General features: G+C 41.1%; 1 protein-coding gene across 1 annotated transcript in view; it reads left to right on the top strand.

The window, feature by feature from the left end:
* Positions 1-23822, top strand: part of DAAM2 (dishevelled associated activator of morphogenesis 2) — a 175390-nt gene that overhangs the window by 134056 nt on the left and 17512 nt on the right. The window contains exons 15-23 of the mRNA XM_058801423.1: positions 177-284; positions 2960-2992; positions 6196-6302; positions 14963-15047; positions 16562-16668; positions 17366-17454; positions 18192-18360; positions 20183-20290; positions 21703-21763. Of these exons, the coding sequence (XP_058657406.1) occupies positions 177-284; positions 2960-2992; positions 6196-6302; positions 14963-15047; positions 16562-16668; positions 17366-17454; positions 18192-18360; positions 20183-20290; positions 21703-21763 (867 nt within the window). The remainder of the gene's footprint in view (positions 1-176; positions 285-2959; positions 2993-6195; positions 6303-14962; positions 15048-16561; positions 16669-17365; positions 17455-18191; positions 18361-20182; positions 20291-21702; positions 21764-23822) is intronic.

Here is a 23822-nt window from a genome sequence, read left to right as displayed (position 1 = left end):
TGAAACACTATTTTTTCTCCTCTGACTCTTGAAACAAAGTGTGTCCTCTAAAATGACAGCAGCAGTAGATAGCAGTGTGACCAGTAAGAAGAAAAGAAAATGATTTATCCAAATGGGATTGGATGTCCAAGCTAAACACTTTTGCTATCTAGTTAAAATATGTTCTTTCCTTTTAGGAGAGGATCCATGGCACAATCTGGAATGAGATTGATGATTTAAAGGCATTCAAGGTGCTGGATCTAGAAGATTTTGAAAAGATGTTCTCTGCATATCAGAGGCACCAGGTAGGAATGAACTCTTCCATAACTTTTCTGTCTTGAATTTCTGGAGGAGAAATGAATACACAACAGTGGTCTGAGCCCTTGGCCACCTGCAGTCAGGCTGCATCACTTGATGCTCTGCCACTGTTCAGAAAATCTGAAGAGCAGAAGAAGTTGGGATGGCCACACGGGGCAGGGTCTAAACTTCTGGTATGGATATACTTCATACTCATGGGCAGCTTTCAGCACCTACCAACAGGTAATGCTCTAGTTAATGTCACTGGCCACTGACTTCTAGAAGCTGTGGAGCTTTACATTTATATTTGCATGTCAAACTTCCTGTTTCTCCCATTCATCCAGAGAAAAAGGGCTGTACTTCCCTGAGTGCTGAGCAGGGTGACTGTATTAGCTGTCTTTCATTTTGTCTGTTTTTTCTTAAACAGCCAGCTGCCTGAAGTGGTTAGGTGACAGAAATGGTCTGAATTACAGATTACAGAACAAACAGCATACTTTAAAATTGGCCATTTATTAGAATGTCTTTTTTCCCTCCTCTTTTTCTTGGAAAGCAAGTCACTTTCAATCTGTCTATCTCCACTGAATGAGATTTAGCAGCAGATGGATTGTACTTTCACTCCTTGAACTCCCCCTGCTTTCCTTTGCTTTTGGACTATTTTCAGTGTTTTATATGCTGCAGAACTGGATCATTACTCTGAAGTTTTAGGAGAAGACACAGACCCAACTGTCATAAACAACCTTTATGATTATTCCTTACAGTCATGATAGCTACTTCATTAACAGACTCAGTACCTTAAAATTAACAATCCAACCCCTTGTGTTTGGAATTTCCATCTTCTCCTTTCTCTCTTTTATTTTCTTTCTAATCCAATAAACATAACGAATAACTCTTCTTATTTATGAGCTCACAGCCACATGGATAAGCTATGAAGAATGTGATGTTAACTGTTGCATGATGAGATTTCATTTCTCATTCTGTTTCTGAAAGTAGCTGATGCTGTTTCAGTGGGTCCCTCTCTCTTTCTGTAAATCACATTCCTTGAAAGAAGAACTTAGTTCCCAGAAGGGAAGAAAGGCACACAAAACTTCAGTGCTGTTAAAAGATTGGATTTAGACCCTGTCCCAAGAGCTTCTGTTCCAATGTTTCAGGTGCAAACCTTGCAGCTTCCTCATTAGGAATGACCTTGCAAAGCCTTGCTTCCTTTTGTCCCCAAAAACCAAAGCCAAAGCTGTCCTGGTCTCAGTTAGAATCATAATATTTATGACTACGTTACCAATCACTGGAAGGCAGCCTGAGCTCTTCAGCCATAAACTAACCTGACCCTTACCCCTGCCTCCGTGGGTCTCCGAGCTGTACTCTTCCATCCTCATTAAACACACTTCATGACAGTGGCTCCAGACACTAGAGTAACACTTATGTAAGCTTCTTGTATTTTTGTGCAGTTAGACATCTTGTTGCCCTTACAGCTTTTGTTGAGGTTTTTACATTATTTTGTTGGGGTTTTTTTCTCCTTAAATATTTTGTTGTTACTTTACATGATACTTCTTCCTGTTTCATCCATACTTGCTTCAATGTGAACTCGATTCCAATCAACAAGTCCTCATCGATTTTCTTTTTTTTTTTAAAGATCAAGCAACCAAAATTGCTTTTGAATTAAAAATTTATGAGAATTTTTTCAGTTCACATTTAGTCTTTTTTCCTCTTTTACTTTCGGAAATGTTCCACTCTGACCAAGTATGTGTTTTCTCTGGGTTTGTGACTTTTAAACTTCATCCAAATGTCTGTAAAGAAAAATGTCAATGCAAAGCCCTGCTCTTTTGCATCTGAAATGTTGAATGGGTAGAGATAAAGACTTTTCTTTCTTTGCTGTTACTAACATGACCTTCATGTTTTTTCCAGTTTCATTTACATTAAACAATTTTTCTGTTTTCAATTTTGTTAATGACAGAGAGTCTCTTCTCCTCTCTCAAGCCCAGTGTGTCCTTTTTGGTGGCTGTGAGGGAAAGCAAAACTGTCCACTGTACAGAATGCTGGACCAAGTATTCTTACACTTGTCTTTTGACCTTGCTCTAATTTTACTGTGTAATATTGACCTTTTGATTCAGTATAGCTGATGTTTTCCTGGAGGAATGAGTAAGTCATGAAATAGTTTGAGTCTGTCTTCCAGAAGTGGTGTACCGCTTCTTTGGTGGTTACTGAGTGCTTTCAAAATGCTTGGCTACAAGTTGTTAAAGGGTATAACGTGCCATTGAAACAAGTTGTTGCTTGTTATGCTTGTTAATACCCACAAACTGTGCCTGTGCATCAGGAGAGGAGAACTGACCCTCAAGTTATAACCTTGGCAGTTCTTTCAGTAAGGCTCTGGACTGGATTTGTAAAGGTATTTAAGCATTATCCTAGTTAATATTTAAAGACCTAAAAGATTTATGCTTTGGAGACCAAATTTATTATTTTCATAAAAGACCTAGGGCTCTTAGTTCTGTGACATCTGCTGATTTAAAATATGCCAAGAGATGCTGAAATACCTTTGAACCATCTGGGCCAGTATTACTTGCTAAGCATTATATGCTCTTAGAAAATAGTGTGTGTCTAAATTCAGCTGCCTTGTTAAACTTGGTACCTTTCTCTTTGCTAATTTTTGGCATGTTTCCTTCTTCGTTATTTGCGACTGCTGCCTGCATAGGACCTGCTAACTAACCCCTCCTCCTGTAAGCAGGTGAGTATCATTGTCTGCTTCCTGGTCCTCTTGCCATGTGTGTGAAGGTGAAGTCCTGGACCATGCCATTGTGGGGTCACAGCTCGTGCTGCTCTTTCACATGCCCTTGCACTCTGCTTTCTTAATGGGAAAGGTGGTACAGATCATTCTTTTGGCTATATTATCTCTGTGATAGGAGGTAGTTCTTGTTCTTTCACTTGCTTATATCTCACTGCTGGTGTCTGTAGTCCCTTTTTTTATGATCCTGAGGAAAAAGGGACAAAGAAGAATGTCAGTGTCAACTCTTCCTTAACCAAAGTAATACTCTCTTGAGAGGAGAACAAAAGAGTCTCTCAGGGAGCCTTTTCTCCCCCTGTTTCTATTTCTGTTCTGTCTGCTTTGTTCAGTACTGAAGTCTTCAGATGCACTTGCTAGCCACAGACTTTGTGATAAAGGAAATATTTCTTTGCATAGAACTGGGCACTTTGGCAGAAGGATTTGTGCCATCTGAGGGGCAGAAGTGTTCCAAATGGACAGCTGAAACCCTCAGAAAATTCACCAAAAGATTAAAATGGTGTTTAGATAGAGATATTAGGTTATGCACATGTCTTTAAACTGGCTATCTCTCAAGCAAAATTCTTGGCAATAATTTTGGTAAGAGTGATGCTATCAGGAAAGGATTGATCAGATATGATCATATGATCTCTGGTGGTTTCAGAAGAAATTAGTTCTCACCATGAGTGCTCAGGTATTTGGGAAGTCTGGTCACAGCTTTTGCCACATGGGGGAGGCTAACGTGGCAGCATATCAGAACAAGTCAATGTGGTAGACATAATTCTCTGAAGTATTGATAATTGCTAGAAGCTAGGGTGCTGCCATGGTACGAGTCCTCAGCTAACCAAAATCAAATTGTATTTGAAGCAAGGCACCCGTGTGATGAGCACATTCCACATGTATAGTTGTTTCAGCACTGAAATTTTAGTTGCATTTTGAATTTGCAACTAAAATATCAAATCTGAAATATTCTTTGAAGCACATAACATAGTGTTATCCCAGATGAGACGTCAGTAATGGATGATGGCATAAAACTTAGTCATCTTGGCTGTCAGGTTGACACCAGCTCCAAGTGTTCTTGTGTTCAGGGCTTGGGCTCTCTCACAAAAGCTAGTTGCCACTGCCCCTTTGCTCCTCTTTTTCTGTGTCTGAGAAAATATGGATAGTCCACATGCAATCTGTTTTCCTTGAATTAAGCTTGGAATCTGGCTTTGGTAAAACCTGAGGCTTCATCTGCTTTTGCTTACACATGACTCCAAGTAGCTATAAATACCTCTCTCCTCAATATGAGTTGAAGAGGATATATTTTTAGCTGAATCTAGCCCTTATGACCAGGGAGTGGGCCATGTCTGAATAGTTCAAGTTATTCATCTGTGTTCAGCCCTGTGAGCTGGGGAATTGGAAATGGCATAGACACTATTATATCAATTCCTGCTGGATGGCTTTAAAGAAAGCTGGCTGAACCCCTGCCTCACATACATAGCCAAAGACTGAAACATTTTTTCCCTTAGGATGGATGCTTGTCACTATCCAGGTGTCTTTTTTTGCAAATATTAGCTAGTGAGGAACAGTGAAGCTTTTAAACCAAGAGCACAGACCAGCAAGTAGCTTTCTTCCTTTCAACAGCTCCCCATCTCCATATTCCCCTGTCTTCCTCCCCACAAACTGAGAAAACTTTGAAATCTCTGCATGCCAGATCATACTGGGGAAACTCGTCTTGTTGGTTTCGTTAGATATTCTCTCAGAAATAATAAACTTACCTAAAGTAAATTTTGCCTTTTTAGGAAACATTATTTGATTTATTGAGTAGCATTGCAATTGTATTTCTGCCAAGCTAGATGCTTTGGGCACATCTAGAAGAATTTACTAAGTGCATGTCTTCAACTGGTGCATTGTACCTGTTTAAAAATGTCACTTTCTGTTGGTGGTGGCTCACTGCAACACTTTTGGAAGTGGCTGTATGAATCTTTCTATATCCAGGAGCAACACAGATTTGTGCTAGCTGACTGTAACAATAACTGAAATGACAGCCAGCAGTATGAACCTATGATTTACACTGAACTCTCAAATGCTTGGGTGTCAGACTCTCTTTACAGATTAGTCTTGCTCATGTAAGTAAGCCTTGAGCTGCAGAACCTTGAGTCCTGAGAGTGAATTCTGAGAAGAACCCACTCTGTGTGCTTGCCATGATCTGACATGTTTCCCTGAGTTTCTGCTATTGGCCACTGCCAGGGTCAGGATGCTGGGGTAGATGGACCTTTTGATCTGACTCAGCATGCTTGCTGTTATATGCTAAAAAAGAAGTCATGTTGCTTATTTGATGGGTGCATTCAAAGCTATATTATTCTGATAAATCTCAAAATCTCAAGGCCTGACAATATGGATATGTCATGAAAAGGCATTTTATAAATAGTTCCTGCAGCAGTTAGCTGAGAAAATAAAAACTTGATGGCCAGACTGAGTTTGCAAATATTTTATCTCTGTGTGCTATGACAAATGTTCTGGACTGGATTTTCAAGTGCTTTTCAGGTGATGAGTATGGCAATGGGGTTATACAGACAACTTTGCAAAGGGGTGATTTCTGAATGATTAAATGTATTCATTAGTTTTTAAAAGAGAAGATAGTTTAAATGTAGATTTTTACCATTTAGTAAGATATATTTAGTAAATAAATGCCATCATGCTCTACTATTTACATCTCTCATATAATACGGATCGGTCAGGTCCAATGGCAGCCGTAAGACATAACAGAGCGGGTTTTGTTGCTTGTGCTGCAGCCTTTCAAGAATGCTGTGTAACCCCTAGAGGAGGCATCTGCTGAAGGATATGCTGTGACACCAGTGATCTTCCTCATAATGTGCCTGATTCTCCTATCACGCCAATTTTTCACATTAACATAATGGAATTGTTGGTAGAGTGAGTCCAATAGGTCAGAAACAGGTCTAGTATTTGGGATCAAAGATGAGCTTACAGATGTTAATGAATTACTTCTGTTTGTCCAGTAACACACGATCTACCCCCATGCTTTCTGCTTTTTTCTCCTTTTCTTATCATGTGGGTGAATTTTTCCAGGTTGGGATAGGTTTGTTCATTACACTGAGCTAAGTCTATCAGTCTTGAGTGAGCAACATAATACTGATTGTTTTCCCTCCCTTTTGAAATACATGCAGAAAGAGATGGGCTCAACAGAAGACCTCTACCTCTCCACACGAAAGGTGAAAGAGCTCTCTGTGATTGATGGCCGGAGGGCCCAGAATTGTGTCATTCTCCTTTCCAAGTAAGTGTGCTAAGCCTTAGCTTACAGGGTGTGCCATGATCAATGCAGAGGCAAGAGGGGATGAAATGAAACAAATGGATGTGTTTCTTTTCCCAGCTAGACCTGCTGTTTAATACCTGCAGAGCCTCAGATAAACCTCTCTTATGGTGTCATAAAAGGACGTTTCTCATACATGTTTTCTCACTTAATAAAAATATCCACACACACATTTCATGTCTCAAACAGGAGGGCATCAGCTTCTATCAGAAGACTCATCATCAGAAAGTGATCAGTACTCACTGGTAGATGAAAGGAGCTCTTTGGCAGTGCTTGCACTTCACTCTAAGTAATGTGTCCCCCATGTTCTATTTCTGTCATTTGTCTCTGTTCTGTGTGTTTCTTTCTAAATATTGCTCTGACCACCTCCCTGGAACAGAGCAGAACTGAGTGTGATGTTCATTTTGGACTTGTGGCGAGAGCAGTGGCAAACACAGGCATTCATATTCAAGACCTGAGATGAGCACAGTTGGTTTGAGCATGGTGCTAATAACATCAAGGTTGTGGTTTAAATGCCTGTATGCGCCATTTACTAAAGAGTTGGACTCAGTGATCCTTGTGGGTCCCTTCCAAATCAGAAGTCTTCTATTTGTAAATTATGTTTTTGAAGCCAAGAGTTGCTCCTGTGTATTCCTACAATGACTAATGCATTCAAATGCAGTGACATCAGGGCCCTTTTTTTTCATGCCTTTCTACCAACATAAGTGCTGCTTTGAGGTCTGTCACTATCAGATTTGTCAGACACTGATCAAACTGAGAAAGTTGCCTTTCCTAACAGAGGAGGAGCAGCAAGGCTGGAGACAAAACCTGACAAAACTGTGGCAGTCCTGAGCAGCAAAAGTGTCTGATTGGGCGGTAGAAAATATGGGTTCATATGGATGGGAGGCTTGTCTGCTCTAGCAAGCTGATAGTTAAAGCAAGGTTGCAGCCAGACCACCAGGAATGGAGTGAGTTCTTTCCCATGCTTAGTGAAACCTGTGGAGGCTCTCATTATGCTACTTATGTGGCATTAGCCTGCATGTCAGCAGGACCCCCACCATCCAAACCTTCCCTGAGGAAACGCTTACATTTCTCTCTCTGCAGCAGTTGCCAACACATGTCTTTGCTGGTGTTGGCAGCTGGCTGAGGCTGGGGCAGAGGCATGGGGAGGCATAAGGGCACCAGGATTTTCATGCTGTTTGACAGACCTACTGAATATGTCTGGGGTTCAGATTAACTCTGTAAGCAGGTGGAACATTTCCTGGAAGTGGCAACATCATGTCTTCAGTTGGCTGGACTAAGGAGCATCCAGGAAAGTGGTCCATGACTTGGTAGTGCACTAGATATTTTTTTGTAAAAATCTTCTGTCTCCAAAAAAAAGCAATCTGGACAGCAGCAATGCATGTTTTTCAACATTCACCTCCTCTGGTGTGCAAGTCTGGGCAATCTTACCTGAGAAGAATCATCTCCATACAGAAAGAGAGAGGGGACAGTTTCTGTGTTTTGTCTTTCTTTTTGCTGCCTCCAGCAGCAAGGTCATTGAAGCATGAACCCTGCACTTCAAGATCCATGGCATCTGTTCACTCCAGGTCTGCCATGAAGTTAGTGCAACTTGAACTGCTAGTCTGGACTCAAACCAGAGGTGAAAGCTGTGTTTTGTGGCTGTTAGCTTCTTCTCTAGGAAATATTCTGCTCTTATTGTTAGCATGTCTAACACTGACGATAGAGATTTGGCAATTGTGATGTCCCTATGGAGCCTGCAAGTTTGCACTGTGCTCTGTTAACTTTGCTGTTGTGGTATTGGAAACACCACCTGCCAGGCCTATCCCACTGGCTTAGATAATATAATGTTTGTAACAGATAGTGTTACACCCAGAATATCAGAAATATTGTTCAGGTTGGCCCAGGATTGGTATTCCTCCCCAAGCTTCCCTTTTAAATGCAACCAGAAAAGCAAAAATCTTTGGGAACTGAAATAGCACCTTTACATTCTTGCCTCTTTTTTTGCAGTTTGCTGTTGTATGGTTCTAATATTAAAGACAGGAATTGGGGGGAATGGCTTCAGACAATAGTTGAAAGGGCTTTATAACCCCTTTGCAGATTTTTTCATACCCCACATCTTCCTCCTTGAGGTTAGACCCTGAAGAAGAGACACTCCCAGCCAAATCATCCCCGCACTGCTCTGCCCTGCTGCCATGCACTTGCTGCTCCTGCAGCACAGCTCATACATGTGCATGGGGGTGTGCACTCACAATGCAGTGAGAGGGGATTTAAAACTGAGGACAAACAAAAGGAGTTTCTGCAACCTGGAGCTGCAGCCCCAGATTTCAGGTTGCCACAGTATCTGCCAACAGCTGTTTCCAATTGACTTGTACGGTGCATATATCCCTGTAGTTTATTCCCCCTTTGTTTACACTAAACCATCATGTCCTTTAAAGTAAAATAGCTGCATGTGTTGGGTTTTATTTCCCTCCCCTACCCAAATGTTTTTGTTTTACTAACACTGTGTTAGAAGGGGTCAGGCAGAGCTCATATTTCATATGGTCCAACAAGCCAAAACCTATCAAGAGTGAGAAATAGATGTCTCTTGCTTTCTTTTGCAGAGAGACTACCACATGGTAGGCTGAAAAAAGATGAAAATTGAATTGCTAGTTGATTTTTGCTGACATCTAACAAATTTATAAACCCTCTTCCCTGATCTCATCTTTACTTCCATAAAAAGATACCTGTTTCAACTACTCGATAGTAACATCTTTCAGTTTTCCTGCAGAGAAAGGACTAAATTGTCCCTGTTTAATAGAGTCTGATGGATCTAAAATAAAGCTCTGTTCCATAGGGCATCTTCAAAGGCTTAAAAAGCATAAGATGAGTTTCTCTTCTCTATGGCCTTCTAGTAGGCCATAGTTCAACCAGGGCATGGAACCATCTGTTTGTATTCAGTTCAGGCAGCCACCAGCTTCAAATTTAGCTTTCTTTATGGTATTTCAAACATATAGTTACTTTTGTCACACTGGAAGTCTGCTATCTCTCATGAATTTCCTGATGTCTTCAGTTTCCTCCAGGCTGGAGTTTTGTTGTCAGACTTGTGCGGTCTGGAAGAGTCATCCCAGATCCCTATGTTTCCTTGCTTTCACCTGGCAGCTGGAAATTTTTCTGACCTCTCTCACCACTATGGCTTCTCACTGCCTCCATTACTTAAGTAATTGATAATATTTTTGCTGCTCTGTTTTTGTAGTGTCATTTCTTTAAATGTTATTTCAGAATATGCCCAAGATATGTACTGTTCACTGTCTTGCTCTGTGAAATGCTCTGGAGAGATTCAGTTCTTTGAGACATCTTGCTTGGAAGAAGGCTGAACGTATACTTATGGAACTTCTTTGTGCACATTATTTTGCATGATGTCCAGTGAAATAATTATGTCAGTGTTCTTCTGAATAATGTGATGAGTTTGTTATTTCTGTGGCTCAGTGAGTTGGCAGTAACCTTCTCAAGAGGCTGGAAACAGTAGGCATGCTAGCAAAATGTCATAAGACCAGTAGTAGCTGAAGGCAGAATCTGACTACACAAGAATAGTTTTAAATGTGAATGTGACGTTAGACAGATACTAGCAGGCAGGTTTATCAAATATTTGGCTTTATCAATTCAAACATCATTTGAAGTAAGGGAGAAGAAAAAAGGCTTGGGCAGAATTTCCAATGAGAATACGGAATACATGACTGTACCTCTTCAGTGCTTTTAAACTCTTTCAGTTGAGACATTAAGGGGGCAAGCTATTCAGCCAATGTCACTCTCTGTGTACCGGCTTTGCACTGCCCCAGTCCCTGTGTGCCTTTCTGCCATGGGACAATTCAGTGTTCACCCTTGTTTTAAGGTAAATTTGAAGCAGTATGATATTCTGGAGTACAAATCATATCTTGATAAAGAAAAACCTGATTGGACTCAGCATTCCTGTTCCTCAGTGTGCTGTATTGAAAAACACTGGGCAGTAACCAGTGCCTGCCGTGTTCCTGGAGAGATTGTTTGGGTTTAAATAAAGGTCCACAATCAATGGCTTTACCTGGTATGCTGAGTATGATACTCCACAGCAAACTGAACACGTTTGTCAGTGCCTGCATCTCCTATCTGAGATCACAACTAGGAACCTGAAGGTAGGGTTACGATAAAAGATGAACCACTGCTTCACCAATGGTAATTTGGGGATTTCCATATTTGGTTCTGCTTTACTCTTCTTGGCTCAGAAAGATAATCATCCCCAGATCGTTCTTGGAAGGTAACTGAGAGTATTTGAATGCAAAGTTGCTTGGTTACTCATGAGCTTTTGCTGAAGGAGAACAAGAAAAGAAAAGCCAGTTTCTTTCTGTACTTGCCAGAATAGTTCCACAGTGATGTTCTGAAAAGGCACTGGTGGATTTTTTTCCCCCAGCGTGTTGATATAATGGTGTAAGGTGTACCTGGTAAAATGTCCCAGCTGTTGTCCCACAAAAGAGAAAGCACTGTTGTCTTCACTAATGAGATGAGTGGGCAGCTGGCATAAGGGGATGTGGGAGGAGTGGCTGCATCTCTCTGTCCTCTGGCTGAATGTGTAGTTAGACCAGCCTGCCTCCAGAATGCTGCTTCTAAAAGGAGGCCTTTACAGGTTAGTGACAATCAGTATTCCCAAAACATAGATATTGAAAAGCCTGCATTTTGGGAGCTGTACAGAGCCTTAGGAGAGCTCAGGAGTTAGACAAGGCTTCTGTCTCAGTCACAAAGTTTGGGAATGAATTGACTAGTAGCCTGTGTGAAATGACTTTGTGGAGATGGAGTATTCTGCAGTCACTAAAGCTAAGATTTGGGTGAGCTGTACAAACTGGCCTTAGGACGTAGCTAAGTATCAATAAGTGCCTGTCACTGTCACAGCTACTATGTTGGCATCTGTTGGGAACACCATAGTTCAGCAGGAGGTATAAAATGTCCTTGATACATGATAATCAGTCCTCTTCTCCAAGGTAAAAGGAACAGTGGGCCTGTGATCCCTGTGGTATGGGAACTTAGCACAGCTGAAAAACACCTCAATTTCTCTGTTAGTGGGAAAGTATTCTTCCTTCTCAAAAGCTAGGAAAGATCCAAGGAACAAGCCCATGATGTAACTCACTTTTTCCTTGGAGGGGGAGATGGTTAATGAGTGACAAGCATTTTGCTTTGATTCATGGGAGGGAGAAAGAGAGGGGGGAAGTTACTGTGAGTTATATCAATGGGTATATTTAAGGAGAAAAAATGAGCAAGCACTGGGTGTCTGTAAGGGAAGTTGATGTAAAACTGCAACATGTCTCCCAGGCATGTTCTGAGTCAGGCTGCCGGCGTTCTCCAAAAGGACGAAACAATAAACCACTTGATGTCTGCAAGTGAAGCTGGTGTTAAATCAGTCGAGGTGTCCTGGGGAGATTAGTGATGAATTACTCTGCAGAGTCAATAGAGATTATTTATGACGCCGGAGGGGATAGAGGGAGGCAGGCTAAGTACCATATCAGAAGTTATTTCGTACTTGTTGAGCTTTAACATTGCTTGAAGATGACTCAAGCAGTTGGACTTCCATATACTGCCACCAGATGTATGGGTGAGGGAAGAAGGCGGGAGCATTTTTAGTAAAGATCCTTTTCCTTCCTCATCTGGCCAGTGTCAGGCTCCTGTTGAACAAAAACAGGCAGTATCTGTGCTATGAGTGAATGTGCTGCAGCTGAGCAAAGGGGCACTGTATTTTGTTCTGGTCACAGTTACTTCCTGTGTCGTGATTCCAGGATACGTGATTTCGAGAAGTGTAAGGCAGAGGGAATACAGCTTGAATTGTGTGCTGTTCCAAATTGAGTTACCTCCAGCAGCTGGAGGAAGAGTGCCTGGATCTGCAAAGCTTGTAAGAAAGTCATTGCAGCTTTCCAATAGATACCAAAATGTAATTTCTGTAGTGTAAATTTTTGGGCCATAATTCCACTTTAATTTTGCTCTCTCATATGAGTTTTAGGCGCTGAGGGATGCCTCTTTTCAGTTTTAAATGGAAAGATTTTACGCATCTGCTTTAGGTTCTTCTTTAATCAGTTCACCTGCTTCTGTTTAAAAGCAGCACATCTGTTTCACATTACTGCTGGCCATCTTTAAGATCTGCTACATGGCTGGGCATGAGTTTTGAAAATACAAGAAGAATCACTTGATTAACAATTCTTTGGCTCCATATTCAGACATTTTTAAATGGGAAGATCTGTGTTTTGTGTCACTGTTGCTTTTGAAAGGCATCCTGTCCCAGAAGAAGAACAAACCCGTTTTGGAAGAGTAAGATTGTTCTGCTGTAAATCCTTCCGTACTAGTAATTAGATTGGTAATAATCTAGGATGCACACCTGCAGGCACCATGACCCTGTTGCAGTCCTGTAAATGACCAAGTTAAACTGCTTCTCAGCAGGGGACTGGCAAGCTTTCTGCTTCTCTCTGCTGTGGGCTAAACCATTCAAACCAGATGTTTTTCTGCTGATGGCTGGTGGGGCACAGAATCATCCAAGAAATCAAAGTGTTTGTATAACTCTCTGTCCTTGGGGCTCTCAATTATTTTTGAGCAGAAGATGTTTTCAAGTGTATTTAATGCTGATGAATGGCAGCAAACAGAAGAGCATGGAATCCTTGGGCTTCTGGACAGAACAGCAAGATCAGTGGTCATATATGCAACACCATTGTGTTGCTGTACCTCAAACCTGTTTATTTGGTCCTGTTTACTGCATCCCCAAATACACACAGAGGTACTTCCCCTGTATAATGGGTGGTCAGTGAGTGATTGCTCAAGTTACTGGCGTGGAAAACACATGAAAATGCACCCTCATTCTTTGTAAACTGTGAAAGTAGCAAGAAAACCCCTCCACCCTGGTGATAATGAGTTGCTTTATTTCTTTCCCTCTCACAGACTGTGTGCCTGTGTTACAAGTTTAATCTGCAGACAGCAGCTTCTGTAAAATGCAAAGGTGCTCTCTAAAGGAAAAATAATCAACAAAATGGAGCACTTTAAAAACTTCAGGCACTGAATTGTTAGGGCATGTGTGTATGTATCTCCTAGGGACCAGGCTGACAGCCACCAGTTTTAGCCCTTCTCTGGTCACAGTGTTTGATCAGTTCAGAGTCACATAGCCATGGCCATTACGATTCACTGTTTAAGCCAAAAGTAACCCTTACACTTTCTGATTGAGGCTGTAGAGCTTTATGCAGAACCTCATGTACTGAAGTTTGTTTTTTTCATCCAGTGTCAAACTAATAACCTGAAGTAAAAAGTTCCCAACCTTTCCATTGTAAAACTATTAATCCTTATATCTCATTTGAACATGGCCCAATTATGAAGCTTTTCTGGATGTTCAGTTCTTTATCTTGCTTAGCTGGTATCAGTTTTCTCTCCTTGTGGAAAGACTGCATAATGCCCAGCTTGGAACACAATAAGAGAAATTAGTTCAGAGATGTAACACTTACAAGATTTCAAATGTCTCTTAATTCATATTTTATTTTCCAGCTGTTGGTTATATTGGGCAATATTAAAATATTTTAAGTGTCTTATATTTAGTAATATTTCCTGTCTGCAAAAAAAAAGCTTTTTCTTTTGCTTTTATCATGTTTTTCCAAAACTGTGATTCTGTCCAAATGTTAATGGCAATATGAAATTTCAACATGGAACTTCTTAGCACTGAAGACTAAAACATTTTCCTTCATGCATCAGCCTGTCTCTTCTTTATATTTGCATTTTCTCTTTCTACTGTTAATTAATTGATAGTAGAAAGTCCATGGAGACTGTAGACTTTACTCTTCAAATATTTCTTTTTACACTCTTTCAGTCCCAAAACTGAGATTTTCTTGTGAATGGCTTTTCCTTTATGGTTCATTTCAGTATTTCCTACTCTCCTGAAATGACTGAGTATCATGGGTTGGGGTTGGTGCATTTCTTTGTTGCCATCTGCTCTGAGAACAACCGAGTTCATTTCAGGTATCCATCAAGCAACATCTTGGTAATGACAAATTTTGACGACTCCTGATCTGTTCTGAATTTCAAGTGGACCTTGAGACTTCTTTTCTTTATTGATTCTTGGTTCAGTTGTAGCTGATGACTCCTGCTCATTGTACACGGAAGTAGATGGTAAGGAGAGTGTGCTCTCTGTTACCTCAGATGCACAAGCAGTTTTCTTGCAAGAAAACTCTTTCTCAGTAAGGGAGTTTGCAGTCCCGTTATTTGTTACTCTGAGAGATGCTTTAATATTCACAAGTCAGGATGTTACATGAGCTCACAGTCAGAAGTCACATGGGCATGAAGGGTTTTACTATAGCAAAAGAACTTAATAAGGGAGGCGTCTGGTATGGGGGAGCTTAGAAGTACTTTTGAGCTATGAGGACTTGATTGTTATTAATCACTGTCTGATTTTTGATGTGTGTTTGATTAGCTGAAGAGGATAAAAGTATATTATCCATAAAACCTCTGTGTTTAGAACTGATTTATTCCTCTGAATATTCTAGAATAGCAACGTCACAGTAGACCTTGCTGTGGTTGTTTCATGCCTGTTTGGTGCAGCGTTTCAGGCTTCCTACTTTGTGAATTGTCAGAGTCACTTAAGCTTTGCACTAATGGCACAATGCTGATACTTTTGAAAGGTTGAAGCTGTCTAATGAAGAAATCAGACAAGCAATCTTGAAGATGGATGAGCAAGAGGACCTAGCGAAAGATATGCTTGAGCAGGTGAGAAAGATTAAAGTCGGGTATAACTTATTTTTAGGTCCTTCACTGCCTTTTCTCAAGTGGATTTGTGTACTGGCACTGCTGTTTTTCTGCAGATGAGAACTTGGCTCTGTCATGTCAGTGGAGCTGCACAGGAGAGCATGAGAAAAGTATTTTTTCCAATGTTGTTGTGTATACCTCTGTCATGTAACTGTTTCTCTTCTTGGTACAAAATTTGCATGATTACAGGTGGTATGAGGTTTCTTTTTATGTCCTCTCCATTCCATAATTTTTCCCATCTCTACTTTTTCCTGCTGATTATTTATTATTGCTGTTGTTTTTCTTTTCTCTTTTCTTTTTCTTCTTCTCCCTTCTTTACCTGCCTTTTCTATTGGGAAGTGTCAGGAGCCAGGCCATGTAGGTCAATGATTAGAGCCAGGACTAGAAGGGATCTCACAGGAACATTAGAAGGGAAGCCAGATACTTCCATCCCCAGTACCTGGTTGGCTGTATAACTTGTGAGGAAAAACCCCCACAATTACACCATAATTGCCCAATTTCCATTTATAGAAGGTGAGAGATGCTGCTTTGACCAAAGAAACATGTGATGGAGTTCCTTAGGAGTGTGCAAAACATTATAATTATGAACTGTCTAATAAATATGATTCCTTCTTTCTGGGCAGTCAATGTTTAATCATGAACAAAAAGCTTTTCCATTTTGGAAATTTATAGCCTACTTGTCATGTTATCTGAATGACCACAGCTGTTCCAGAAGTCACTGCAAGCTCCTGATGCTCCACACCTTTGAATATCACATATTTGCAGAGTGCAATAAAGTATTAGCAAGTGGTAAAGGGCAGAGTGCTTCATATGCCTTGTCATTGGGTTTTGTGGGTGTGAGCTGAGGCTGTGTGCAGGGTAGTATTTGTAACCATACTAAAGCACAGCTACCACCAGTTCTGTCAAAAGCCTGTCCAAGCACAAGCTTTTAAGGTCAGCATATGAATAGCAGCCAGTGTCAGACACATATCCAGTTGTTTGGTTATTGTTTATTGTTTCAGCAGTGTAGGGCATACCCGAGAGAGATAGATGAGGCTTTGTGTGTACGATAGGCATGATGGGTACTTCACTGTGTTTGGGACACATCCTGCTCTTGTTTGCACCAATCTAAACTCCAAGCAGTGCTGTGGGAATCAAGTTCTCTCTGTACTTCCCCTTGGGTAAGTTGCAGTAGCACTTGGCCTTTAGGATTTTGAAATGGGAAATTCCCCATAGAATTAAAAATGAATCTTAATGGGGTCAGTGAAGGATAAAGACAGAACAGCAAGCAAAGGTTTAGAAGAGGTCAATTTTGTAGACACAGCTGCACTTTTTTGAAGTTATGGTCACACAGCTGAGTCAATGTAATGCTTCCCAGTGGTAGCAGAGAAATCTGAGGGCTCTCACTACACCAGGGTTTGTTTGTGCTCCTCTGTCCCCCTCTCATTTTCCTTGGATCTCACTTCTCAGTGTTTGGTTTGTGTCTCTCACTCTAGCTACTGAAGTTTGTTCCTGAAAAGAGCGATACTGACCTGTTGGAGGAGCACAAACACGAAATCGAGCGCATGGCCCGGGCGGATCGTTTCCTCTTCGAAATGAGCAGGTCTGTTTGGTACATTACAGGAGAGTGCACGCAGGACTTTTTGGAAGCAGGTGTAATTGTTATTGAAAATGGATCATCTGGCACTGCGGGGAATGTGCAAGATTGAGGGCCAGCATTATACCCTGTGTTTGCCAGAAGCCTGTGAATGTTACAAATATTTCTATTCATGACACAAACTTAACTGACAAGAAGCACTCTCTGTGCATAAGGGTCTGTGCCCTGACAACAGGCAGAAATCTGCCTCCTCTGCCTAAATTTGTTCACAAAAAGGAATGCAGATACAAGTGTCAGATGTAGTGTAGCCAGGGGTCAGGATTTCATATAGATCCCTTCTTCTGTTAAGCTATCTCATCTCCTCATCCTCTGACTCTCTTTCTTGTTACAACTTTGCTACACCTCTGATAAGGATTAACATTTTTTTCTGCTAATGGAGGTCTAGCTGGCATCTCCTATGACTATATTCTGAATATAGAGGGAATTCTTCCAGCTCCTTTTCAGTTGAGAGCAAAACGTGACTTGAGGTCCACCATTTTCATAACGAGGTTGATTATGTAGTATCTGTTTGAACTGTGTCCATAATCCCATGCCTTGGCTTCATGGTACTGAACATCCAACCATTGGGTTATGTGGGGAGCATACTGGCCCTGGACTTCAAGAGTTCTAGTTAATTGTTGGCTTTCCTCTGCCCTGCATGCAGGATTGACCACTACCAGCAGCGGCTGCAAGCATTATTCTTTAAGAAGAAGTTTCCAGAGAGGCTGGCAGAAGCAAAACCAAAAGTGGAAGGTATGGTTAATAAAGCTTTTTCTAAGAGTTGCGTAGAGGGGTAGGGAAGGTCAAGAGAGGCTTGTCTTCATGCATGCTGTGTTTGTAGAGCAGGTGAGCCCAAGGTGTGTCATATCCTAAGAAATAAGTTCTGTCTGACACTCTTCTTTCTTACCCACTGACTTAATAAAATCTGTTCCATGACTGTTACACTGTAAATATGACCTGACAAATATGACAGCGTGCTGTCAGGCTGTGCTGAGCTGCCAAAAACTTTCATAGCCTTTCTGTGCAGGTCAGCCCTCCCTTCTCACCCTCAGGTCCTTGCACCTTCCCTCTTTAAATGGCACTTGAATAGATACTTCAGGACACTGATGCTCAGGGAATGTGTAACCTAGAAGCAGGGGAGGTGTGTACCACATCCATGATTATTACAGAGTACAAGTGAGTGTGTTCTACTCTACATTTTCAGAAGAGCTCAAGCCTTCCCTCTGTTCTCACTGGCTATGCTTTTAGAATGTGAGGTAACAGGAGAACAGCCTTGCTTCTGTATTGAAAGGAGCTTCCTACAAGTTTGATGTAGTGCATTTTCCTTCCAGTTGTCCTCATTCTGGGTGTGTGTGGGTGCAGGAAGGACAGCACAGAGTTGCAGCAGTTGCTGTGCAAATGCTATTCAGGGTATTTCAAATTATGGGCCCCAGCATGCTAAAAACCGCCACTGTGCAATAACTTGTTCTTCTTTCTTCTCTCTCTTCAAGCCATTCTTCTGGCATCCAAAGAACTCATCCGAAGCAAGCGTTTGAGGCAACTCCTGGAGGTAGTTCTTGCCTTTGGGAATTACATGAACAAGGGCCAAAGGGGAAGCGCTTATGGCTTCAAAGTCTCCAGCCTGAACAAAATTGCGGACACCAAATCCAGCATAGACAGGTGGGGTGAAAGGCCATAAATATGTTGGTAACTGTGCTGCTGCATCTCTTAGCATAGTAGTGAAAATGGGTTTTTGTTTGGTTTTTGCTCTGTAGACAATTGGAAATCATGTCTTATTTGCCATTTAAGTAGTGCTTTTCACTCTTAAAGATTCTGCAGCAATTAAGATCAGCTATTAACACAGCAACCAAATTCTACTGTTTCTCTGGGTTGCGCACATCTGCTGTTGGAGTGTGTTTCTGCAACCTTATGCATAGATGACAAAATGTATTTCACAAAAACTGAAATAACTTTAGGGAGGAGGAGGATTTCCATGGAATTTTCTTATTCTACCAAAGTTTTATGGCCATGGTTTTGCAAAAATAGAAAACATAAAAAAAAAAAATTGACCACAATTTTATGTCTCCTGTGAAACAGGGTGTATATTTCTGAGGCAGGACTGTCACAAACATTTTCTCTATGTATACCACTAATGAAACCATAAGGCATAACTCAGAGAGACTGATCCTGGTTGTATCTAGGGCAGATAAGGAAAACAGCTGGTTTTGGAATGTGGAGTTTACTGTTCATTTACATGGACTGCAGGTCTCTATAGTCACTCTGTGTTTTGCTCCATATCCCTATACTGGTCCTGGAAATTAATCCAGCTGAGACTGGGTAGAGAATATGACTTCTCAACTACAGCAGCACTAAGGTTTTCTTGGAGAAAGGAAACTCCTTGGAGTAAGAACCTTGCAGGTTCCTTGAATTCAGTTTAGTTCCTTCAAGGAACTAAAATTCTTTGAATTTTAAGACCTGCTGAGACCATAGTTGTGGTTAAATTACTTCAGGCTGTGACAGAATGAATGATGGCAGTAAAATATTATAAGAAATTCATCCCTACCTAATAGAGTTTGAACTAACGGAGTACTGTTCTGACTACCAAAATGTCCTTTTCTGTGTTCCAAGGCTAACAGTTGTATAGCAAATGTTGAACTCTTTTTTGCCTTAATGTAGCTTGAACTAATTTTTCCATATATTAGATGTCCTGTGCAGATTCTGTTCCCTCACCAGTTCCCAGCTCCAAGGCTCCAGTCTGAGTGAAGCAGTGGTCATCTGCTATCTTCCCTGTCAGTTAACCACATAACACCCACCCAAAGAAGCTGTTATGGCTGTCTGTTCTCTTTACAAGCAGAATTTCTTGTTTACTTTACAAATTTCCTTAAACCCTCTCCGGCATCCTTCATGCAACACAATTCCATCTGCTCCTACTTGGGCTGCCATTGGTTTTACATTAGTGAGCCTGACCACTACACATAAGCTCAGCTGTTTCATTACTGCAGTAGTTTTTTTGCAACTTTTCCAATCTTCAAGAACTTTTTTCTCTTCTTAATCAACTCTGGGTTTTTTTTCCCCATGTTGCCTCTGAGGACAGCTTGCTTCTCCCTTAAAAGTTAATGTCCCTTTAGTACTATTAGTTGTTTATTCTCTGAAGTATCTGGTGACAAATATTATACAGTGTTATGCAATTTTCTTTTCTATTACACCATCTACACACATGGATGGAAGCATGCTGGTGTTCCCAGAATAAATTAGGATACATTATATTGCTTGAGGTTTTAGGAAGGATGGTTCATAAAGGACTAATCCATTTCAGTCTTTTGCACTTTTCTTTCAGTAGCACAGCTGCTAACTGCTGACACATTGTTTATTTTGTTCAAACAAGCGCATTTCCTACCCAAATATTTTTCACTGATTTGTCACAATCCTTTCACCAACCTTTCCTTTTCATGATCATCTTCCTTCTCATTTCTACCTTTTGTTTTTGTTTTGTTTTCTTTAGGAACATTACACTCTTGCACTACCTAATTATGATCTTTGAAAAGAATTATCCAGATATCCTAGATATCCAGTCTGAGTTGCAGCATCTTCCAGAAGCAGCAAAAGTCAAGTAAGTCCATGCTATTTCTTCTCAGAGCTGGAGTTCCCAGTGATTTCTGTTAACTTAGTTGTCATAAATTTTTTTAACTTCTGTCTTCCAAACCCGTGGCCAGCGTTAGAGTTGTAATGCCTTTGTTGTACATAACTGAATTGATAGCTTAACTTAGAATTTCCTGTATTTACTTTATTTCTGAATCAGACTTTCTAACTAGGCTGGCTGTTGCTTGTGATTCATCCACCATATTCTATGGCTGCTCATCTAAGTGTGCTATTTTTTCTGGGTAATTGCAGGTTTGTTTTTAAGATAGGGTCAGTTAGGCACAGAGGCTACAGTAAATCTTTTTCAGGAAGACTGTTCAGACTTTTGCACGTATCAGTCTTGCACAGAAATATGGAAAGCATCATATTTTTGCAAAAAAGTCAATGGTCCATTTCTGGAAGTGTTTGTGAAAAATGAATACAGAAGCCAGCCCCCAAAATACAAACTTTTTTTTTTTTCTCTTTCCAAAGCACTGCTCAAAAAATATTACACATAATATTTACCCACACATGATTCTTCATGTAAGGAACTAGTCCAACTAATGAAAGACAAGTGATAAATTAATGTATTTTCACACTTAAAAGTCATTCATTAAAGCTTTAGGGGTGTTTTTGAGATGTTAGCTACTGCTCCCCAAAAATTTGGAGGGGATGCCTGCTGACTCACAAATAGGTACTCACTAGTTATCTGGAAATTAAAGACTTATTTTTCTCACAAGTCCTTAAAAAAAAAAGAACTCACATTTATGTATGATGAGCAGACATTCAGCGTAACATTTGTGTCTAGGGAAGCATGTATGAACATTAACAGTACATTTCTGTGCTCAGTTACAGTGTAAGCTGGCCCAGATTACCATATGGTAGAAGTGCAGATGGAAAAAACAATGTTTGAACTGTGAGGGAGAAAAAAGGAATCACATGTAAATGTACTGCTAATGGGATTTAGTAGTTATGTGGTGTAAGAATCATATGTGGAGATAATCTGAGACTGCAGTGATGTGTGTGCTAAAGCTGTGCTCCTTGTTGGTGTGTCAGCTATCTCTGCAAACTGGCCGTGGTGTGTACGCTCCTGGCTGAAGGGTCAGGCACAGCTTGCAGGGCAGATGTTCTGAGGGCAGCCTACCCCTTCCTTCCCAGGAAAATCCCAGTTTTCAGTGTGACCACAGGCAAGCAGGGTCTGTCTCCTTTTACATCTTACATACAAAAGTAGCACAGAGCAGCAACAGATCCCCTCCCCTCGTTCCGAGTCATCTGGCGTGGCTGGTGCCAGAGGCCGGATCCCAGACGTGATGGGCCAGTGGTCTGTGCTGCTGCACAGTTCCTGTACCCCTGAGTAACACTGCTCTTTTTGTTTTATCTGCTCTGCCTCTGTCTCCTGTGCAGCCTGGTAGAGCTGGAGAAGGAAGTCAACAACATAAAGACTGGATTGAAAGCTGTTGAAACTGTAAGTATCTGAAGGTTTCCAAAGTGCCACACTTACAATATCTCTCTCAGAATCAGGGGCAGTATATATTTTATGATAAGATAAAGTGGGCTTTCTTTTTTCATTCCTTTCCATTCCATTCCAGAATGCATTAACCAAGAAAAAACAAATAAAAGCTTCTCATGTGGAGCTCCTGCTGATGATCTTAGCAGAGCTAAGGCTAATGAAAAGCTTGTTTGATCTCAACCTGGAAAGTAAAAGGACAGTTTGAAAAGTGGCATGGACTGAAAGAAGAAATTAAATTCATGCTCTTTCTTACTGAGGGATGGATGGCTGCTGAGCAAGTGTTTCACATGGCTCTTGGAGTAGTAGTAAGCAGGTAGTGCTCTGTTATATGCAACCCTATCTTCTACCCTAAGCACTCCTTGGGAAGGCAAAGGGAAGGATAGAAACCAGTTAAAAATGAAGCAGCTGAGCTGGCAAGCAAAGCAACCGTGGTGGAATTTTTCCTGCTACTAATGAAAGCTGGTTGTTGGAAATTGCGTTGGGTGATTTCTGTGCAAGGATTACCTGTTTTCAAGGGACTAACACAGGACCCTCCAGTCCTTCTCATTCACCATGAGACCAGACAGTGATGAGTTCATTTTTCTTTCACGTGACCTGAATTTGCTTTTGCCTCTGGGATAGAGGAAGGTATCTTTGTCCTGTCAGTGGCCCCTAGGCTGTCTGGCTGTTGCCAGCAGTTCATTGTGTAATTAACCAGTGATCCTCCTGTGAAGAAAAATCCCCAAACCTTCCAAAGCTTATTTCTGGATTGTTGGGGTAAGGGAGAATGCAGCAATGAGAAGAAATACTGCTCCAGACATGGGGTACAGTGTTTGGGAATTAAAAGAACCTGTAAAGGGAAGGCTGACATGGAGTTCATGACATGAAGAGAGGCCCAGTTTTTGGCTGGGACAGACAATTCCCCCCTTTTGAAATGTGAGTTGCTAACTCTGTTTTCCTTTCTTTCATGAGATTATTTGTCCTTCTACCTTGACAGCTGATTTTTCTTCTCTTTTCCATACATGGGTTCCATGGGCAACCTCTCCTTCCCATACAATCACCATCTTCCTGCCTCAGTCTTCTTCCTGCCATGGTATTTTTCTTCTGAGGCTGCCAGCACCTCCCAGTCTGCTTGCTCAGTCCGTGGTTTTCTGGCGTGTAAAAAGCAGCACTGTAGCAACAATAGACGATCACTGTCAGGTGGAAGGGGGAGGAGGGGAAGGTGTGATTCTTGATTCTCTTCCAGTGTGTTCTCACCACAGTTTTGGCTCCAGTGACTGGTGTTTCTTCAAGGCCCCTTAAGAATAGAAAGCTAAAAATAGTTTCACAGTCAGATGTTCTTAAAGGTACTACGAACCATTTGGCTCCCTGGATTTGCAGCTCACTTCTATGTAAAAATAAGATGCATTCATTTTCAATGACATTCATACAGCTGTTGCCTTTGTGTAGAATGCTTCCAGAAGGACAGATAAGTAATGGAAGGGAACTTTGTCAGCAGAGCCCTTCTCTCACACGGCAAGAAGATCATAACCACCACTTGAGAAATTACTCCCATGGCTGAATCATTTCATTCCTCTTGAGAATCAGCAGCCCAGCCCACCAGGGCCAGGCCCAGCCTCTGTTGTGCTACTATGATTAGTAGAGACCATTTCCAGAAGATCCAGAGGAATTTATTTTTCTGTGGTGTCACTCTCTGGCTGATTACATAGTCATACTGGTTGCTTGTGTGGGTTTAAAGCTTTCTTGCATTTTGAGGTTATTATTCTGCAGAGAAGAACTGAATTTGAAATTGAATAGCAGACCACCTAATCTTGATTTTCCTTTGAAAAACCCTGCTCTCAAGTAGCAGTCACAAATGCCATAGCTTTCAACTGAGAGTAAGATGACAGAATTGTTATACTCACCTGCCAGAGAAAGGGGGAAGGAGAGAGTGGAGCAACTTTCAGCTAAAATAAGCTTCAAAATTAGAATGGAAGTGAGTGGCTGAAAAAAAAAATATTCTTAGAAGAATGTGAAGTGATATTTCTTGTATTTG

The sequence above is a fragment of the Ammospiza caudacuta genome, chromosome 3, assembly GCF_027887145.1.
Source record: "Ammospiza caudacuta isolate bAmmCau1 chromosome 3, bAmmCau1.pri, whole genome shotgun sequence".
NCBI lineage: Eukaryota > Metazoa > Chordata > Aves > Passeriformes > Passerellidae > Ammospiza > Ammospiza caudacuta.
The sequence above is the reverse complement of the archived record's forward strand: the minus strand, read 5'-3'. Positions and strand labels throughout refer to the sequence as shown.